Here is a 22,526-nt window from a genome sequence, read left to right on the forward strand (position 1 = left end):
TAATAATAATAGTAACATATAGTAATAGTGGCATTCTGAAATAATAAATATCATTATTATTGGAAAGAAACGCTTCCCCCAATGTGTTTATTAGCGCAAAAGACTATGACGGGGCTCTAATTACTGTGACGTCATTAGAACTGGCGCGTTTAGTCGTGCGTGTCTAACATGGGCGTGTCTTGTTGTCTTGTACACTCCGCCCCGTTACGCCCCCAGTGGGAGGGATGAGGAAGTGGCTCTGTCAGGCAGTGTGAGTGAGTGAGCGACAGTCGCTCCATCTCTCACTCTCACTCTCTCCTCCGTTCATTCGGGCCTGTTAGCTGAAGCGGATGAAGGCGAGATGAGTGGCAGAGTCGGAGACCTCAGCCCCAAACAGGCCGAGGCTTTAGCGCAGGTGAGTTATTTCAGCTGCTGCTTCTTGCTGTGCAGCTTTCATGCTGTCTGTAAAGCCTTAACGGTTTCAGACGTCGGAGAGCATCGAAGCGCGCGTTGTTATTCCTCTCACCGGGTGGCCAAAGGGCGTGACGTGTGTGCATGTGAGATGCATCAGCTCAGTGTTAATGCACTGTTTTGAAGCTGGGCCTGAAGCAGGACTGTATCTGTTTTGGCTGCTTCTGGCTGTGCATCTGCAGATGGAGGGAGGGTTTGATTTGATGCAGCCTCGTGCTGAATCATGCACATGTTCTGCCTGGAGCTGCTGCCAAAACCAGAAGATGTTTTGATTATTTGTTATAAAGTTATTCTCTTCACTGGTGTCTTGTTTGTTATCTTAATATTTAATGCACTGTTCCCTTCCCTTCTTGTTTGACTGATTGATATCAGTCTTTGCCAGTCATCTCACCAAATGCCCTCTATCTTTTTCTAAAACCTTTTCTGCTGGACAGTTTCGTGAGAAGATACAAGATGTTCTGCCACAGTGTCCTTCTCAGAGTGACCACTTCTTACTGCGCTGGCTTAGAGGTGAGAACAAGGCGGATTTATAGGACTGTGAGTCTGTAACAGATTTCTTGTGCCTTAGCGGTTATTAAAAACTACCAGTACATCTCCAGATGGATCCTTATCTAAGTAACTTGTCAGGGAGAGTACCTATTAATAAACACTATTAAAAGAATCATAAATGAGTCAGAGTTAACCCAAGAGGCAAACTGTCATTTGCCAGATGTTAAAATGCACTGTGTTCAGTGGAACAAAACACTTGCGGACTTACAAGCTGGCTTCCCAAAGCAACGTTAATCTTAAACCTTTACAAAGACTTTACAATGTAGTACAAAACTAGTGTTTTGAATGTATAATTCAAATGTGTGAATCAGTTGAAAAAAAATATTTAAATCAACACGTTTTTTGCCAATTTCATTAAACTGTAAGACGGTAGTGTTGAGGTCACATATTCACGTGCTAAATGAGGAACTAAATCACACATTTGAGTCAGTGTAGGCTTAAATAAGGCCTGTGTCCACAAAACCACATGAGCAGCCTCATGTCCAGTGTTTTATAAGCATGCTGTAACAGTAATATTGCAATAAGAGAGTAGCTGAGCTGCTGTGTTAGTTACCATGCAAACCCCTGTGAGGTCATGAGAGGTCTATGTAATGTACCCTCTCACACAAATCTATTTGTCACACAGTTGCACATAAAATCATGCAGTGGGCTCCCAGTGAAAGGATCTATTGTTCTGTCCTGACGCAGCAGCAAGCAGAATGAACCAGATTAATCTCAACTGTAATCCGATTAGAACTGTGAAACAAAACATTTCTGTGGATTCAAGTAGGCCTGCAGTTTCCCAATGTGGCTGTCAGAACTGCAGACTATATTAGCACCAATATTAGGAATATAAGTTTGCTAAATGTCCATTTCAGACATTTCATAAAGCCATGCACAGGTTTCAGCACAATGTAAACTTTCAGTACTTTATTTCTACATCAGTTGGGCTCGAGAGACTTTTATCCAAAGGCACCAGGGCTGTTTTCCTAGAAGCCTGGGGCCTGTGACAATAGATGTCTGTGTTCAGAGCCAGCAGCCCTGAAAGGCTCTGATTATGTCTGGTCAGCATTAATGGAGAGCAAAGGACGAGAGATATATCAGCATTCTAATGATAACATGATCACAGCTTTTATCTAAGATATGTGCCCTTGATTAAGAACACTGTATGTCCATCTGTCCATCCAGATTTCCTGCTGAAATAAAGAGTATTAATAGAGATTTGTCACCCCTTTGCTGTAGCAACAGACTCTGCTCTTCTAGAAAGGCTATTACACTAAATGTTGGGACAGTGTTATGAGGATTTGATTGTATTCAGCCACAAGAGCATTACTGAGGTTGAGTACTGATGTTGGATGATGAGATCTGGATGACAAAAGGCACTCCAACTCATCCCAAAGGTACAAGGTACTCCACAGCCCAAAGCAGAGGGGCTATGTATCTGTCTAGCTGGTGCTTTGAATGGCATGGTGACCTTAGGCTCACGTGTGGCTGCTCCAGAGTGCCTCATTTTATTGGCAATGCCTCTCTAAGGAGTGTACAGTTGAATGACTGTGTGGCTGCAGTGGGTGCAGATTCACGTAGGTGAAGTCAGTAATTCTGTGTGACGTCTTTTGGACATAATCTTATTTGAAATCCCATCTGCTGCAGTGGTTATTATCGAGGTCCAGAAGGATGTAGTATTGATGTTTGGCTGTTTTTATGATAGTGTGTGCCCGAGTGAGTCTACATCATTTATTGTGACTGGTGCATCCATTTGGTGCAGTCAGTGGCGTTTTATAAGAGTTACCTCATGGTTTTATGGGAGATAAGATTAAACTCATACTGAATGAGACTGCCCATGTTAAAGATATGAGATACAGTTCAGACGTGTACTGTGCTGAGTCTGCTTTCAGCACAAAGATCACTGTAAGGTGGCAGAGCGAGTATCACTTTGAGCACATCTAACAGTTAAGATTATCTTATGTATTGGGAAACAAGGCTGACACTATGCCTTTGGGTTATCACAGATGAACTGTTTTAGCCTGGCCAGTCCATCCTAGAGACGGGACAATTGAGTTTAAATTGTGGAACATTTGATGTCTGAAATTTCTTTGCAAATTTGTGTTTGGAGGAATGACTAATAGAAGCCCCTAATGGTCCATCCCTATACTGATATTAGGGGCCTAAAATGTTGACAGTATTGGCAGATGTAATTTAATACTTATATTTTAGATTCAAATTTAATACACCAATGGTTTAATTACTGTGCTTTACTGGCAAATATTGTTATTGCCACTTCACAATTATTTAACTCAAATAAACAGCAGAAAATGTAGATACTCATTATATAAGTATTGTTAGCACTGTGGGTGGAGACACCCATAATTCTTACGGTTTTGGTTTCTGCTAATCTACCTCTTATTTTTTGTATTAGTTGTTAGTTATCTTCTTTAAAAAAGCTTTTTTGTGTGTTATAATGTAATGCTCATGCTAAGTTTAGGTTCAGGTACGTCTTTCGGTAACAAGAGAATGCCACATCACCGCTTCCTAAATATCCCAGTTAAATAAAACAAATAAGTTGACTAGCTCTGATTTTAAAATCTGATTGGCTGAGCCACATTCCAAGTGGTGGTGAAATACTCAAAATACACAAACAAGTAAATTCTATACTAATGCATTAAGTTATTAAAAAGACACTGTGTTGTTTTGTTTGTTGTTTGGCAGCCATAGCCTACTGTTACTGAACTGCATTACTAAACTGCATTATAATAAACATAGAATTGTTTTTTGTGATTATTATTAAAAATACAGTGAATAATTTATTGAGTATTAATGAATTATGTACTATTTTCCCCACTGCTTCATGTTTTGCCTAACAACACCTTTTAAACGTGGTAAAATCACTGTAACTCTTGTTGCTGTGTTAAACACTCCTGTGGCATGGATTGACCCAGGAAGTGAGCAGAAATTGGTTGGAGACAGGTGTCAGATCTGTCTTAACCCAGTGACCGCTGCTGTCAGCTGTATAACATAATCCCCTTAATGCGGATTACACTTCTTAATACTACTGTATGACATAGTCATTGTGGATCAGGTCTGCCACCGGATCAGTCACATGCAAACATGTGTCACAGAGTGGACATTAATTCATTGAGCTACACGTTCAGGGCTGATGCAAATACCGTGTGAAGAGGCATGTTTTTCGAGATGGTGTTTGTAAGGGTCGAGGCATCACAGCTGAATGTTAGAACTGACTACCAGGGCCTCTAACAGGGAGCTATTAGGGGGTGAAGACTAAAAAGTCTGCTTTGGTGTACAGTTTTACATTGTGAAGTAATTAGTGTGATGAACTGAATGAATACAATATAAATACAAACATAACCTTTAGAGACACTCCCCCGCCTCTCCCTGCTCAAATGGTGTAGTCCACACAGCATCTAGATTTGATCACAGATAATCGTGGTGGCTGCTGCTGACAGAGAAAAACCATGAAACATGAAAAGTGAGATAAAGTTGGGGTGACAAAAAAAGGAAAGAGAAGAAACGTCTTCAATTGGCTGTCAGTAGCACGATAAGGATACATGTTTTTTTTTTTCAAATATAGCTGATTATATCATTTTCAGAAGTTGAGATGGGAGCCTGCAGAAACCGCATTTGCACAGTGCCCAAAAGTTCGTGGAACAACTTTAGCTAGTAGGGCTGTAACAGTACAACACCTTGTATTGTATTGTAATGTATAGTATTGTCTTGTTGCTTTCTGGCTAGCATATTAGCTTGTGGATAGTGTGTTAGCTCAAGGCTAACATGTTAGCACGTGGCTGCTGAATTAGACCGGGGCACTATAAAAAGCACTGGATTTTTATAACGCTAATAAACTGAATAGATCAGTCAAGATGGCACGATGCCATTCTGAAGTCTTAAATATTACACTTGTAATGTTGAGTTGTAATGCCCTAATAAATTAAAAAAAAATGAACGTAAACATGTTAGCTTAAGGCACGTTTCAGTAGGAATGCATGATTTATTATTTATTACAAAGTATACAGTTATTTTTTCTGTAATGCCAAGTCAGATGGATATAGTCTCAATTTATTTCTAAATTATATAATTGTTTTTTCAGCTTTGGCAGATACCTAATCAAAAATGTTGGATATCGTATTCAGCCCACAAGTGCAGTATCACTGCATCCCTACTTTTCAGGCACTCGTATTTTTCCACTGTATTTAAAAATGTATTGAATCAGGACTCGACCATACTGAACTGAATTCTGAATTTTATGAATCATTCGTTACAGCCTTTCTGGTCAGGAGTAAAGGTGAAAGAAAAATGTTGTGTTTGTTTTGCTCATATTTTGAAGGCCGGAGCACATTTAACTCATTAGAACATACAGAATTTATAAAATCTGCGTCACATTTCAAAGCAGCTCATCTTAACAACAGCAAATTAAGTCAGAGGATCTGTTTCAGGAAATCAGATGTCCTGCAGAGTTTAGTTCCAGGACTCCACTTTTGTAAAACAACTACCTGTGGAACATCTGTATATTAGAGTAAGGCTGTGATGAGTCTTTGCAAGGCAACAGCTCTACAAGAGAGCTTGATTTTAAATGACTAGTGATGCAGAATCAGTTGTTGCTGCAGAGTTTTCCTATCAGTAGCACAAGACCACGTTTTTCTTATCAATAGACTGAGTGAACTCTTCACTCCTTCAGTTCTGTTCAAAAGGATGGTTAATGTGTTACCAAAGCATTCCTGAACAACTTCACAGATGGTCTCCTCTGGTCCAGTGTTCACTGTGTAAAACTCCTTAAACTCTTAGAATTTGTACATAGGTCCACACTTCAGTTCATCTCTCTCGTAACTATTTAACGTAATGTTAGTTTTATGGTTATAATACTTACTTAATAGTAAATTAAGGGGTTAAGAAACTCTAGATCTCTGCAAAGGATCAATATATATGGACCATTCTACTGAATTAGTTCAAACTGGGGTCCCACAATAAAATAAAATAGATTAGTTATTCAAACTTTAGATATTTACAAGGCCTATGTCACAATCTATACCCAAGGCATTAATTAATAGGTATGGCTATAAGCTATATACAAAATACTTGTGAAAACAATACTTAAGTTTATTTGTAGTTTTTTGCAATGTTTTTTAAAGATCTTTTTTATTTATTTTAAAGTGAAGTTCAAAGATTTAGACTTCAGCATGAGTTTAATTTTTAAAGAAAAAACTTTATTCAGAAAATGTTTAATACTAAATTGCCCCTAGGTGTGAGTGTATGTATGTCTGCCCTGTGACGGACTGGCTTTTCCTGCCTTCTGCCCAATGAGCACTGGGATAGGCTCCAGTGTAATGCTTACACTTTTTTATCTTTGTACTGTGAGTTTTACTAGTGACACATGCCTCCTTCTCCTTCTCTGCTATACTCACTCCTTTTCTTCTTTCTATTCCTCTTTTTCAGCCAGAAATTTCAATGTGCAGAAAGCTGAAGCAATGCTACGAAAGGTATTGCACTTTCCTGTCTGTTTTGTATGATGACTATTATTATTTATATGATTATGATTATATATTATTGCCTTACAAATAGAGTAGACTTGTGTGTAAATACTGTAAGCAGACTAGCAGACAGTCGCCCATGGTCAAATTATGTAAAATTATATAAAAATAAGTTAACACATCCTCCACAGAGAACACACATTTGTACATTTTAATGCACAATTACTGTTTATTCACTGAATTTAACATACTGTGCAAAAGTTATGATACATTTGATTTTTGTACATTTTACCCATATGGTAACTAGAATAGGGAAATAGAAATTGTGCACTAAAATGCTAAAATTAAAGGGAAATTCCACTGATTATAATTCGTTTTTTATGGTGTAAACAAAGTGGAGACACTGACGTGGAATGCACCAATTTAGAGAAATGTACCGAGTCAGAATCACTTACAATGGTGGTGATAGGAACCAGACGTCTCTAGTTCAGTGGCTCAAACAGCTACATCACAGAAAGGTTTTACATAAACTTGGTTATGATTTTGTTGCTTGATGCCTTAGACATAATTTTATGTTAGTTTTGAGAGAAAGATTTGGCCTAAAATGTTTTTTTTTTTTTATGATTAGTTCACGATATTATGAGGCAAAAGAACCTGCCCAAAGAAAACATATTTTTTAAGATGTACCACTGTTTTACCATCATCGACATTACATATAAAAACTCAGAAGACATATGTCCACTGATCATTTTGGATCGTAGTAAAATATATTTGCGTTGTTGACATCATGACCCCTGGTTCCTGGTTCACTACCCATATAAAGAAATTGGAGTTAATACATTTCTCTACAATTAACCATTTCACATCAAACCACTTTGAACGACTTTGTTTACATCTCAACAATTGAATTATACAGACATTTTGAGAAATTAGTGGAATTCCCCTGTAAGTTTGTTCCCAGTAGAGTCTACAGTGTAGAGGATGTGTTATTTTCACCTAGAAAACCAATAAAACACATAATCTGACCACTAATGTTCAAACTCTGCCTAAGACTGTATATTTTTACTAGTCCTGCATTTCACCTCACTTATACATGTACAATTTTTTGTAAAATTCTTGTGAAATTTTAGGCACAAAAACAAACTTTATAAAAGACCATATTTACAATGATTACAAAATGTGTGATGTGGAGTTCATCTGTTCTTTCTTAGCAATTGTTGTCAGGTTTGACAAAAAAATCCCTTTCAGTGACAAATTGTAGCACACAACATGGTTTTATTAAAATGCCTGACATTTAGAGTGCGTTATTAATTCCAAATTATTTTTGTTTAGTGAGTCTGGAAGGTCACACTGTTTGAAAAGATGGAATGTAGTTTTTTGTAGTGTGGTCAAGCTTGGTAGTGAATCAATTTAAACTGAAATATTGATGTTATGTAATGACTCTAAATGCTGCAATTTCTTATTATGTTTCCAGCTTTCTGCAAAGCTTGTCCAACCTGCAAAACATAAGCCAATTGAATATCACTGAGCGAAAAATAATTGTTATATTGGTTGATGTTGAATTAAGACTGTTATATATGTGATTGTAAAAATCAACAGAATTTATACATCATATGTGGTTGTTAGTAGTCCAGTGTATGAGCTAAAATTTCAAATACTAAATAGATACTAAAATGACTGAGATGATGCAGATAACTCATTGATTTCCATATCTGAAAGTTTATGATCTATGTGTTCTTCTGAGTACAAATTTGAAGACATGTATCAAATTGATCAAACCATATGACTAAAAAGTGAGTTTTTAATTACTTAGTTTTTCATATTTCCTTCTCCTTTGGTTACATTAGAGTACTGATTTTTAACAACAATAGAAAATCCAAATTTGAATCTGTATATAATTATGAAAATTACATGTAATCAAAAGTTAAAATGGATACTATTGGGTATTAATGCAAAGTGTAACCACACAGATTCAGTTGTTGGATGTGAATGGGTTAATACAAAAGGGCCCATTAGGATTGTGTCTGAGCCTGTATGAATTCCTTTGAGGGGAGACAGCACTTAAGGTGTGGTGGGAACTAGAATATGGGTTGAAATTCATGCAGTACACTCAGTATGATGAGTCAGAGTTTTGGCCAATAACATCAAAGCAGCACTCCAGACCCTGCTCCTGATTGGGCTCTATTAGGCGTCATTATCTGTTCCTTTTATATAAATGAAGGTGACTGAGTTCACTTATCCCTACATTGTTCTGATGAATTTGAGAGAAGGGAGCTCTACAAATTAAAGGTTAGATTTGAGAAATCTGACATTACAGGAGTAACTTTCTTTGGTTGTGAATGCATGTGTTGCAAATGGAAACATTGGATTTAAATGACTAAAAACTACAAAGAAAAGTGTGACACCATTATTTGAAATAATTTCAAATCTTGTCTTTTAGCTTAATATAAAAATTGACTCCGCCATCGTCAAGTGAATGCACACAGAATACCTATAAAGCAATTTTCCACCTGTTCAAAGAGATAATCTAGTGACTGTAGCTTGATGAGTAGAGCCACAGTACACACCATTTGTTTGTTTTTCCAGAGCTTCTCATGTCAAAACACAGACCATATTTGAAACATTCTCTGTTACATTTGAATGCAGACGCATCTAGTATCACTAACACAAAGGAACTCTGGTATCTAGGAAGATATTTGCATTTACATATACATGGAGCAGATGCACCTATACAGAACAACTTGCACTTATACAGAGGTGCTTTACTATCTGCTTGGGAACCTTTTCCTCATATGCCAGAGTCTAAGATACATTTGATACACAATACACATTATAAAAGGAACGCTTATGCATTTCTATGCTTCATAGCTGAGAACATGGTTTCAGTAAGTGTCCTGTAGTGCTTCCAGGTTAAGACTGCTGTTTTGAAAAAGTATATTTTCAATTTATTCACTTAACATATGTTTAATAGAAATTTCTTCTTAGTTCCTGGTACTGTATACTTTATACATTAAGAGAACCGATTATAGATTAGTATAGATCAGAGTCCGTATTTATAGTGTCTCACAGCAAGAACACTGATCTAAGGTCAGGTCTCATTAATGCACACACACTGTTAGAAATAAAGGTTTTTTGCAGGTACATTTTTCGTTCATCAAGGTACAAACAATGTAAATGTTCCCTTAAAGGTACAACAGTGGTTTTAAGGTCCAATTGTGCTCCTTAAATAAGTTTTTTCAGGTGAAAATTACATATTTATACCTTTTCATAACTTAATATTTTAAAACAGAGCAATAAAATAAAAAGCCTGGAGACGAGACGGAGTGTGTGGAGTCAATACGACCAATTTAAAAAAAAAGGTTCAAATAGATTATGGTACGATTATGTTCCCTGACTAGAGGTATTGAGATGTACCCTTGATGGTACCACCTCAGTGACAAGAGGGGAACTGCCCCAGTGACAGTTTTGTACCTTTTTTCTGAGAGTGCAGTTGTATGTAAAAGGCATAGACTGCTCTAAATGTGTAAAACTGCACATATCATAGCTTTTTATTCTTTTTTTCTTATAATTTTTGTTTTTAAGTTCTAAAAGGGGGTTACACACCTAAGATTTTCACTCACCTTCTCACCTGTGTAAATGTGATATGACAATAAATGTGATTTGATCTGATTTGCTCCCAAGTTTGCATACTGCCTCCAAGAAATTTGAGAAACATGAATTTCAGAAATGGTCTCCTTTTACTTTTCAGCATTTGGAGTTCCGGAAACACATGAAGGCTGACACTATCATTACTGACTGGAAGCCTCCTGAGGTATGATGCACACAAATATTCCTATGCAAAAATTGAATGCCTAAAATGAATAAAACGTAAATTGACCAGGGGTGCCCAAACTTTTGCATGCAACTGGAATGGCTCTGTAGAACATGACAGAAGTTAGAACATAATAGAAATTACTATGAGAAGTAAATATGCACTAAATTAATTATTCAATTAAATACAGTGGTGTCTTGATTCGATACATAAAAATCTAACACTGTGGCCACAAGCTGATATGTTAGCCCCAAGCCAACACACTAGCCGTAAGCCAACATGCTGGTCATAATACAATGATACAGTACAATACTCTGCAATGCTAACAGTAAGAACTGAGATTTACATTAAGTTTGCTGCATTAATTCTAACTCTTGAAAGAGAAAAAGTGTTTTATCTTTTTTGTTGCTGCCTGTTGCTATTGTGCTGCTTGCCCAGGTTTTAGAGAAGTACTTTTCTGGAGGCATGTGTGGCTATGACCGAGAGGGCAGCCCTGTGTGGTATGATGTCATCGGACCGGTGGATCCCAAAGGTCTGCTGCTGTCTGCCTCTAAGCAGGACTTCATCAAGTGTAAAGTTCGAGACTGCGAGATGCTGCAGAAAGAGTGTGACTTACAGAGCGTCCGGGTATGTTCAGTAACCTACCTCATCCATGCTCACCTGTCCTACCTGTGGAGGAGTGGGTGGGTCAAGAGGTGGCCAACAGCAGGCACATGCACAGATAGACCTCAGGGGGCTTGAGCCCCCGCCCCTTTGCTCTCAGACTGTACAAGTGCCTTCTTGAATGCCATGAATTATAACTGTTTTGGCAGTTCTTCAAGATCCATTTCAGGATTAAGGAGATTTCCATTCAGTACCTCTGAAATGTCACAGATTCACGCATTACCACAGTTCCACCAAAGCACTGATATTATCTGTAAGAAAGCATCACACTGCATTATTACTACTTCTTTTGAACAGCATCCAAACAAATGGTAGTAAGGGATGTGGATAACTTGCTAAATCAAGTTTTTGTAATTTTTATAAAAACAGGGATATATGCCAGGCTCTGTGTAGCTCTTACATAGAGGTCAGTAACTCTCAGGTTAGATTAGATAGTATTATTTAGACCAGTGGTTCTTAAACAGGCCCTCAAGGCCCCAAAGACAGACCTTATTTTTGCTCTGTCCCTATGTGTTGTGACATGCAAAAAATGGACCATCTGGGGACCTTTTCGATAGTGGTACAGGTTTATATGCTGGGCGGTAAAACTAGTATGTTTTTAAGACCTTGTTTGTTTTCCTCTGAAACATGATTACATTGCCCACCTTGATGAGACTGGTGCAGAATGCTATAAATTAATTTTAATTCATTGTTCATATTGCCCTTTTTACCCTGAGTCTCCCAAAATGTGTATTTAAATATAAAAATAGAGAACAGAAGATTGCATGGTCTGATTCGTTGGGTGGAGGCATCAGCACATATTACTGCTCTCAGAAAAACAATAATTATCTCCTGCAATATTGCGTGCTCCATAGAAACTTCTGTTGTCTGTCACTGAAGCTAAGTTAAGTGTTTATGTCTGCATCCTCCTTCAGCAGATGCCTCCTGTTCCTTTGCTGTTTTTTATATCAAGTGCTGTGGGCTATGGGTACCTCTTGTAATACCTCTTGTAATCTCATTTTTCCTCTGCTCTTCTGTCTCTTGCAATCAGTTGGGAAAAAATGTGGAGTCCATAACAATGATCTATGACTGTGAGGATTTGGGCCTGAAGCATTTATGGAAGCCTGCTATAGAACTGTATGGAGAGGTAAGATCATGTCCCTGGGTGTTCTTCTCTATGTGTACACTGTCCTCTACTGCTTTACCCTCTGCTTTGTCTCAAAAGAGCCTCTGCTGACCACTGAAACGTGTAAATATTTACATGTCATGACCCTTTGTTAAACATGGCTTAAAACAGAACTCTTGAGTAATTAGCAGGGTTCTATCTTGTAGGTCCTGACCATGTTTGAGGACAACTATCCTGAAGGACTAAAGAGGTTATTTGTAATAAAAGGTAAATTGTAAAATCCAGCTAAATATTGCCACAACATGCATAGTTTATGTGTAAATGACAGTTAAAGTACAGTTATACAGACACAGTTTGCTTAGCATTGTTTAAGTGATTTTATTGTTCTGACAGCTTTTATTGACTTGATGACTTAAAAATATCTCATATTTTGTTGCAGCACCCAAACTGTTTCCTGTGGCCTACAATCTGGTGAAGCATTTTCTGAGCGAAGAGACTAGACGCAAGGTCATGGTTCTGGGATGTAAGATAAACACACAGATCAGCCTGTCTCTAGTATCTGTCCCTCAGATAGCCGACATGACTCTGACTAAGAGTGAATTGACTTAACCTTTTATTAAAATATAATAAATATCTAATAAACAACATAGTTTGGGTTGATATGGGTTTTAATAGATTACTGATGATCTACTGCCGTATTTGGCATGAATATCTAGATAATGACTGGTGCTTAAATGACAATGCACTCGAATTCAGTGTTCAATACTGAGGTTCACACAGTTTAAGACAGAATGTAATGTAAATTTAACCTGTTTTTGTGCCCACTCAGCGAATTGGCAGGAAGTGTTACGGAAACATATCGACCCTGAGGAGCTCCCAGCCATATATGGGGGAAAACTGACCGACCCCAACGGAGACCCCCGCTGCAGAACCAGGGTGAGTGAAGAAGATCTTAAACGTCACACAGGGTCACCGCACTGCCTAGTAGCGCTTTTTCAAAGTTTTTACGGCATGGTACGTTTACTAATCTGAATGTAGAACTATGTGTACCCTGGTGGAGTACCTGTGTTCATTTCCTGTCAGATAACGGTTTCTGTGAGTTCTGCAGATTCTGTGACAAAAGTCCTCAGAACAAACCAGCCAGAATGTTGGTGACAGTAAATTTGACAGAATTAATATGCTGAGAGGTGCAGAAGTATAATTTTGGAGCTTGTAATTCTGACATATGCTGTTTTATTTCATTCCTGTAAGCTGGAAATGTTTTGCATTACACTCATAGCTCAATGACACACTCACAGCTCAGACTCAGTCAAAACTAGTAACACTCTATGCCAAAATCAGCATATGTTGCAGTTTGGATGCTGGTATTCTGGTCAGCAGCAATGGAAGCGAAAATGCTGGTCAACAACCTAACCATGCTAGGTGACTAGCTAAACCAGCACCAGACCAGCATAAACCAGTTCAAAAGACTTGGTACCAAGTCTACTGCCTTACCCTCTGCTTAGCCTGAGAAGAGCCTCTGCTGACCCCTGAAATGGCCCTTTGTTGAACATGGCTTAAAAAAGAACTATATATACCAAATGTTTACCAAAACGGTAAATTTAGCACAGGTACAGTATGGGTCACAAAGCAATGGAAATGACAAGAAAATATGATTTCTAACCGTACTGTGCCGTACTGCTCTGTTTATTGGAAAGTCGCTATAAGAAGTTGGCTTGTTAGTAGCTATGAATGTAGTTCTAGTGTCACAGTTTGATGCTAAATGCATTATTCCATGCTAATAGGCATATGGTCCCTTGTTACCTGGTTTAAAATGATGAAGAAGTTAGTAATATCTTGTTGAAGGCTTGTGTTGAAAATCAGCAGATGTTGCAACAGCTACTTACTTTGAATGCCCTCTTCTTCAGTTAGCACTGTACGTTCTTTGACTCTTTATGTAGCAAACACAGTCAAACTGAGCTTGAACAGTGTTTTTTTGTGTTTATAGCAGGTTGGTTCAGTATATATTGACTCATCATGTTGTCTTTTATGGCGGTATCTGTAACTGCTGATCTGAACTACAGCTGGTACTGATTTAAATCGAATACTAGATTGTTAAATATCAGGCCTTGTTCAGAGTTGGTTAGAGCAGTGTTTTCTGTCTTCTAACGGGGTTTCAGTGAAACTGAGATACATCATCTTTGCCTTTGGTAATATAATACGTCCCGCTTACACAGATCAAGCTGAATTTACAACATCAAGTCTCTGTTTAAGATCAGGCAATGGCAGCTTTACCATAAGCCTTTTAGGCCTAGAATCTTGATGCTGTAGTGCTGTAGAAAATAGCCTATGCACTTCAGAAGAGCTGTTCTCCAGTATGAGCTTTCACTGCATTAGCAGTAGCATCAGCAAGCATCTCCTCAATTTTTTTTTTTTTAAATGGCTTTTGCCATATTGCATGAAAGAAAAATATTTAGATAAATGGTGTAATGATATTGAAAGCATTGTGGTGTTGTCTGGAACAGAGCCCAGTTTGTTGCTCCACAGTGCACTTCAGATTGCTTTGATGCACTATAGTGACTAAGCAGTTTTATCAGTTATGAATGCTGGCAGCTAAAATTGTGGCATGCAGTTTCTCAGTCTCTCTTACAGGTGAAAAGTTCTGTCACTCACCCCTTTAGAAAGCAATTCAGTGTACTATTTACTAGAAATGTTGTACTACTAGTAAAAGCAACTTTTTTGTCATGCTAATTTTGATTTTGAAATTATATAGTTCAGGGTACTCACAGACTGCAACTGCCTCTGAAGCCCATCTACCTTTTAATTCTGATTGGTCAGTTTGTGACATAGGATACTTGACCGCTTCAAATGTAATTTTTTTCAACTCAGGGCGGAACGTTACTCAGAAAAAAACAGCCGTGCAGAGCACAGGTGCCAAGTGCATGAAAACAGTGTATAAAACACATCTCTCCCACTGAAAACAATAGAAAAAGGCACCTTGGTCCACAAAAATCATGTCTAGTGAGAACCCTCATACATACATCTGGCCTATAAAGCGTACTTAAACTGGCTATATTCACATGAGCCGTCTCATATAAAAATAGTCACAATTAGGGATTTAATTCAAAGATTGGGTTTAGTAATCACTCACACTGCGCACGTATAATCCCTACAAATTCTACTTTTGAGGTCAGTTAGTTTCCAAACTATGCAGCTTCTAAAGCTTTCCACTGCAACTAAATAATACAGCTTATTAGCCACTGCACCATAGGATGCTATAGAAGTAGCAATATGCCTATTATGGCCTAGTAGTGATCGGATATGATCTGACCTTTTGTCTGTCCATATATGCTTAGATAAAGATGCTGCCCTCTTCAGGACAGGAGGAGAGGCCTTTATGAAGCCCAACTGGACCAACTGGACTTTTTTGGGCGTGGGGAGTATGAGGGGGGATTGCCTAGATTTGTTGGACTGAGATTTTACCAGATGAGAATTGAATCTATTGTTCTCTCCAGGGTCTTGGGGTATATAGATAGGCTGTAAATAATACCATATTTCATAGCTGTTATTTGTGCAAGATGTTTCTTTGCTGGTGAACCAGTAATCCATCCTCAACTGGGCCTCCACATTTCCTTCAACCATGTGAAAATGAAAGTTGGATAAGAGAAAGCCTGTTTATCTGTGTTAATGAGGACAGCTGGGGCTTTTAGATAGCAAGGTCAAACTTTAAGGGCCCATATAATGGGAAACTTAATTTTCCTCACGTTCTTACATGAAATAGTTTGATGTAGTATGTAAACACAGATAAGGTTTAAAAGTTACCCTTCACTCCACAGTCCATACAGTGCGTACATGGAAACTAAGCTGCAAAAGCAGCTTGTTTTAAATGTGTTGTTTTTGTGATGTCACAAAAACAACTCATTTATATATATATATATGCTTATTCATCTTGAAGTTATAATGTGTTTTCAACTCAGACTACTTTTTGAAGGCAGCACAATACAGTGCAGCCAGTCAGAACAGAGGTCATTTACATATCTCAGTCTTAAAGGCACAGTAACCAATATAGTGTGTGTAATTCTAAGGGATCAAGAGAGAATGCAAAATGGTAAAAATAAATTGCTAATGTTTTTGAAATATTAAACAACACAAACATCATAAGTGAAACTCATGGAAAAAAATAAAATACAGTTAAAATTTAGGATATGGGCCCTTTAAAATTGAGCATTGACCTAAGAAAGGGATATGTTTTGTTTGCCTTTGTTTAAGTTGAAGGGAAATGAATGGAATGGAAATCTCTCTCTTTTGGAAATCTCTCTCTTCAATCTGATGGGCAGTCTGTGTCTGTGATGTCCAGTGCACGTCAGCCATTAACAGCTCCTTAAGGCATCTGTAGACAGTGTGTGAATTCATTGGTGATTCAGTTCTTCTCAGCAACTCTCTAAATACCCTCATCTCTGTTCTGGTCTTTGACTCCGTACAGCTTCATCTGCTGCAATAAATGGAGGATTCACCAGCTTGTGTTTCTACTTGTTGCATTTGTATTAGCAGTCTGACCAGTTACACTATTTATCTTCACATTAAACTGTGTAACAAATAGTTTATTTTAAATAGTTTATCATTATTTATAGGGATGCACTCATGTGAGATATCCAAGATTTTCCATGAACGTATCTGTCGATGCTGATGTATGCATTTATAAATTGTATAGACTGGGATGAATTAGTAAATAAATGTGACTTTTATTTGTAGACGGTAAATATATTACATCAGCACCGTTACTGTTGGTCATTTTTGAGCTGTGTTGATGTAATATATTTTATTAATGTGAAACTGATGTACACATTTGAATCTAGTAAATTCAGAGCAACACTTTTTTCATTGTACATGTACTTAATTACTTCAGTACATTTTTCAATTATATGTACTATTATAAATTTATAATTAATTAAATGTAATTATACATTTAATTTTTTGTACTTTTGTGAAGTACTTTTGTACTTTAACTTATATAAAAATATAAATAGAGCTCTTATACTTTACCAAAATGTAATTCCACCCGTGTAAAATAATATAATAATAATAATAATAATAATAATACTGTTGTATTGTTATTTTGACAATCTTAATATTGCTCTATTAATATACTCTGAAAATGTTTATATGGCCCTTCTAGTAGCTATGGTCTTATTGATCAAAGGAATAGATTGACATGCTAACATGGCTAACAAGGTAGTAGATGTCAATTATCACAGTTATATTGCTAATTGGTGGCTATTTATTTTCAATCGTGAGCAAAATTCACTTTTTTGACTGAAACATTCTTTTTTAATGGTGGGGGAGCATCTGACAGTGCTTTCCATTTTCCTGAAAACCTTCAACTTCCAACTCTAGTGGCATGTACAGAAGTATCTTAGCTTAATATTAAAGGACAGCGAGAGAAAGAGAGTGAAATACTCTTTCAAAGCACTTCTGAATGAAATATTTCCACACTGTGCATAGTTGCCATGGTGCTGAGGGACTGCAGCAGAGAGTAAAGGAGGAAAAGAGGAGGGGTGTGTGAATAGGGGGCCCACTGGAGGTCTAAAAGTGACCCTGTTTAGCTATCCAGGCCTGTTTTTTTTAGCCAAGAAGATCAGAATATCTCCTTTTCCAGGCTGAAGGCTTTAACAGTCAACATAGTGGGCCAGATGGGCAGTTAGTTGTCGCTGTGTTGTCATTTATCATTGCTTTACTGACCTTTATAAGCCTACACTCTTGGTGCCACACAGTGTTCTTTGAGCAATAGAAGTACCAATTTGGTTGCCTAAAGAACCATAGATGAAAGAGGCTTATGATTGTGAAGAACCTTTTAAAGGCTTAGAGAACTGTAACATCAATGTTCTATGTTCATTTAAGTTTATTTTTCCTAGAACATTTACATAATGTGGAGGTTTTTTGAACTTTGCTTTCTTAGTAATGTATACTGTGAACATAAGTGTAGATTTTAACTAAAACATGTTACATCTGCAAAATATCATACTAACCACAACAGTCTTACCACAAATCTTCCTGTTTTCTGAGTAAGTTTCATTTTTTTCTTTCTATCTTTCATTTCCTCATAAGAACAGTTTACTCTAACATCTGAGCTGAATCACCCTCACGTTCAAGTTCTAACCTCTCGTCTCCGCACAGATTCAGCAAGGAGGGCAGGTGCCCCAGTCTTACTATGCGCGGGAGTTTATCAAGGTGCAGTATGACCAGAGCGTGTCCATCAGCCGCGGCTCCTCCCACCAGCTGGAGTATGAGATCCTGGCACCGGGCTGCGTGCTCAGGTGAGGACATGTAAAGCTATAGTGTTTAAAAAAGATGGCACCCTTCTCGGTAAACTCATCTTATAGAAGAAGCTCATACAAAACTAGACCTTGTACAAACTGTTGATGTTAAAATTAGTTTATTTACAGGTATCAAGGTATGTAGTTTAGTGTGATGCGCTAATTCGACACTTAAGGCTATGTTTACATATGTGCATGGCATTCAACATGTGCAAACACAGTGGGACAGTGTTGACTTAAAGTCTATGTATAATAATAGCCTAGCAAACCAACAGCAGCCTAATTTACCACAAATTTTGAATCAGATGTCACACTTCTATTCATTATTTGTGTATTTTAGTTTATATTGTTTTGCTTTAAAACATCTTTTAAACTGTGTGTAGGCAGTATGAATGTGACATGTTCTTGTATAGGGCTGAATGATTTGGGGAAAATGTCAAATTACAATTTTTTTGACCTATATTGTGATTGGGATTTAAATTGTGTTTTCTATAAACCAGCTCCAGGCCAAGAAGTTCAGAGTATCTGTTTGTTCAGGCTTAAGACATAAAGAATTAACATAGTGTTTCAGATTCCCAGTTAGTTGTGGTTGTGATGTTATGTACCAACACATGAGTGTTTAGTTGCTCCTGATTGGTCTAATTTATGTACAGGCAGTTCACAAGCTCCGTATTATTTCCTCACTTAAAGCGTGTTATCAATGCTGTTGATAATGTAAGCCATAATTAAAATGGCAGCTCTTTCAAGTAGTGATTTCTTTATAAAAACGGTGAATCTTTCAACCTTGTTCCTGTGCTTGCAAAGTGGATTAATCTACATTGCATTATTTCACTCTAGAGAAAAGCAGACACTTTTAGACTAACCAGAGAACTGCTGGATGGTAACAACTGTACTGTTACATCATTTTGAATTTATTCTTAAAATGCTGGAAAGAACGTGCAACTTACAAGTCGCAACAGTTACTTGCTGTATTGAAGGAGTTTCAAAATCTTACAGGAGTAAGGACATAATTCTTTGCACGAACTGCTGCCTGTTCAAAGATGCTGTTAATTTCACATAGTTAGCAGATGCTAATAGTTAAAAGGAGAAAAGAAAGATGCACTGGACAACATAGCTTGTTCAGTAGGATAGCTAGACATGTTCGGTGTCTGAACTTTGCTTCTTTGGTTTTGCACTGGAGCTATGAGGCTAATGTAGCTAAAGTAACAGAAGCTTATGTACAGCCTTAATATCAAACAGTGTCAGAAGTCACATAAGCAAGTCTCAAGGTAAATATGTAAGCATTTAAGCATTTAACACTTAGCACAGTGCTAATTGTTGAGGTATAAGCTTGCATTATTTTTTAGCTACATGACATTACATACTAGTTACATTACTTGGCTCCAGTGCAAAACTACAGATGCAAACTTCAGACACCAAACATGTCTTGACTAATTGAATACATCTGTGTTAAGGAAAAAAAAAAACGTGTAGATTAGATTTTATACAGAAATATCACTTTAAATGACTGGTAACCTTTTTACTTTTTCTGTTTAACACCCCAACTCTTTCTCTTTCTCTTACTCTCTTTCTCCACATTTTCCCCTTGTGACAGGTGGCAGTTCTGCTCTGAGGGAGCAGATATTGGCTTTGGAGTCTTCTTGAAGAAGAAGCTGGGGGAGTGGATGAAGGCAGGTCAGATGCAGGAGGTCGTGCCCAGCCAGCGCTACAATGCACACCTGGTACCTGAGGATGGATCCCTCACCTGCACAGAACCAGGAGTGTGTGAGTACAGAAAAAAGAGAAAGGGAATCATGTCTGAGATAATGAAAATTGGTTGATAATGGAATTACTAATACAGGCATGTCAAACTGGGGATCTTCTGGGCCAAAGTGCTGCAGAGTTTAGCTTTTACCCTTATCTAACACTCTGAATTCACTTCATGAAGGCCTTGCTAATTAGCTGATGAGCTGAACCAGGTGTGTTTAATGAGGCACTGTGCTAAAGTCTGCAGTGTTTTGGCCCGTGAGGACCGGAGCCTGACACGTGTACTAAAAGAATTGTTTCATTTTTCCCCAGATGTCCTGCGATTTGACAACACATATAGCATCTTTCAGTCCAAAAAAGTCAGCTTCACTGTGGAGGTCCTCTTGCCCAGTAATGACAGCCAATCAGAGCCTGGGATGAGCAAAGCGTCAGAACAGAAAGCCCCCAGCAGCCAATAAGATGCGGCTGTGGAACTGTTGGTTTAGAGAATGAGACTATTACTGCAAAGCAAACCAGCACTTGATGTAGCGTGTCTTGCACATGACATTACATGAAAAGGGTTTTGGAGCTGTAATTACTACAAAGTGGATAAAGTAACGAAAACGTTGCTTTTGGGCAGAGAATACGCCTGTGTTGACGTCATTTCTTCTAAATCCTGTCTAAATGAAAATTTGCACAAGCTTAAAAAGTAATGACAGCATAATTGTCCTACTAATACATTCCAGAGTCCAGATCATCAACTTTTTTTGTGCATGTGAACATGAAATATATTTAGAACTACTCCTGACCATGATTATACAGAAATAGAAAAGTATAATCGCAAGTAAACCCATTATGAAATGCACAAACTCCCAGTAAGTATCTGCTGTTTCTGTTCCTGATTGGTGACTATTGTACCAAAACCATGAAGGGTAAGATAAAAAATGAAAGTGTATTCCTGTGTCTAACTTCCACTCATCCCTTGTGATTTTTTCCCACTACTGTGGTGCACCAGATGGTTAACGTATGGGGAAATGAAATAATTCATCATTATATTCTTCTGTTGTTCCATTAATACAATGGGCCAGAGCTCCTAGCTGAAGTTTTAGAGTTGTATTCAACATGGACATAGTGCCATTTACTAAAAACCACTACATTCCACCAAGTCTTTAATATACACTATGTACTCCATAGGAACAATCTAAAGAAGTGTCAGGTTTTATCCCCATACATAATACTACCTGGAAAAGAACGTTTAGAAATAGAGGTGCGGGTGGAGATTAGGATTCCCGAAGCTCATTCCAGTTTCCTTAATCAGAAAGAAAAATCAAGGTTTAAATACCAGAAGAGGAGATCACAGGTTGACTCAGCATGACAGTATAACTGTTGACAACAGGAGTACTTGTTTACCCACGTACTGGGACACAAAGTGGTCCAAGGAGATTCTTTATTTTATTTTATTTTGTTTTATTTTTTAGTTAGTCATTTTTTATATTTGCCCTTTCCTCTTGCCCAGTTTTTCCACGTTAAATGAACAGGAACAAAGTAACATTTGCATTTTTTTAACCCATCCCTACAGATGGGTGCATCATGGTGAGCGTCAGGCCATCCAAAGCTGCCAAAATTACTAGAGGACTGCAGTGTGAATGAACTCTAGCAAAATATTGCCTTTTATTTATTTTATGGTTCGAAACGCACAGTTAATAATTTTCTATGTACTTACTGTTTTAATCAGACCTTTTTAAAGTTTAATTTATAACTACTTAAGGCTGTTTTTTCCTTCAGGATAGTTAACAAAGAATGTATTTTAATGTGCTGAGTATTGCCGTTCTGATGGCTGATGTGAATATTTGCCGATGTCATGTTTTGTTTGTCCTCAGGTGTCATTACATACGGTTGGACTGACAATGCAAACACTTACTTTCTAATTGCAGTTGTTATTAATAATATTTCAGTAAATGCTCGAGTAGATCAGTGCCTATCATCTGCAGACCTGCAGTCTGTTCAATGTGTATCTTTCATTGTGTTCTGGTAGTTCATAAATTGCCTTAAATTATTTTGGATTTATTAACAAATTAAATGCTGATATTTAAATCACAGCAGTGTGAGTCTGCATGTGTTTGTGTTTAATGTGCCTAATTTAATCACTTAGCTGATACTGCCATCTAGTGATTGTGTACCATATTAAGGACTTACATGTGGGCTCCCAACCACTGCATGGTGCCAATATTTTGATAAAGGTGAGCAGTTTGCTCAACATTCTTTCAGATCATACATAAGAACATGCAGTGTTAGATTCATGCTCTAAAGGAAACAAATGTAAATCTGGAATTTTTCAGCAAATTTTAGTGCATAAATTCTAAAATCACAAGTATTTGTGCAATAAAATGTGCAAAACTGTGTTGTCTGTAGAGAATGTGTTAACTTATTTCCACATAGAAAATCATCAAACCATGTAATGGGGAGCATTA

General features: G+C 37.5%; 1 protein-coding gene across 1 annotated transcript; it reads left to right on the plus strand.

Annotated features, from left to right (window-relative positions):
- The first annotated feature begins 224 nt into the window (after nucleotides 1-224).
- Nucleotides 225-22,155, plus strand: LOC118827481 (SEC14-like protein 2). The gene is made up of 12 exons (XM_036598851.1): nucleotides 225-394; nucleotides 885-960; nucleotides 6,424-6,467; nucleotides 10,207-10,269; nucleotides 10,708-10,896; nucleotides 11,963-12,058; nucleotides 12,244-12,304; nucleotides 12,477-12,560; nucleotides 12,867-12,973; nucleotides 18,191-18,330; nucleotides 19,925-20,094; nucleotides 20,389-22,155. The coding sequence occupies exons 1-12, from the start codon at nucleotides 341-343 to the stop codon at nucleotides 20,532-20,534; spliced, it is 1,230 nt and encodes a 409-aa protein (XP_036454744.1). The 5' UTR covers nucleotides 225-340; the 3' UTR covers nucleotides 20,535-22,155.
- The last annotated feature ends 371 nt before the right edge of the window (nucleotides 22,156-22,526 follow it).

The sequence above is a fragment of the Colossoma macropomum genome, unplaced genomic scaffold (assembly GCF_904425465.1).
Source record: "Colossoma macropomum unplaced genomic scaffold, Colossoma_macropomum, whole genome shotgun sequence".
Lineage (NCBI taxonomy): Eukaryota > Metazoa > Chordata > Actinopteri > Characiformes > Serrasalmidae > Colossoma > Colossoma macropomum.

Excerpts from the sequence above, each read along its gene's own strand:
- LOC118827481 (XM_036598851.1), top strand. The coding sequence starts at position 341 with ATGAGTGGCAGAGTCGGAGACCTCAGCCCCAAACAGGCCGAGGCTTTA. Across the intron at positions 961-6,423 it reads CTTACTGCGCTGGCTTAGAG|CCAGAAATTTCAATGTGCAG; the intron begins GTGAGAACAAGG and ends CCTCTTTTTCAG. Across the intron at positions 12,059-12,243 it reads CTATAGAACTGTATGGAGAG|GTCCTGACCATGTTTGAGGA; the intron begins GTAAGATCATGT and ends TCTATCTTGTAG.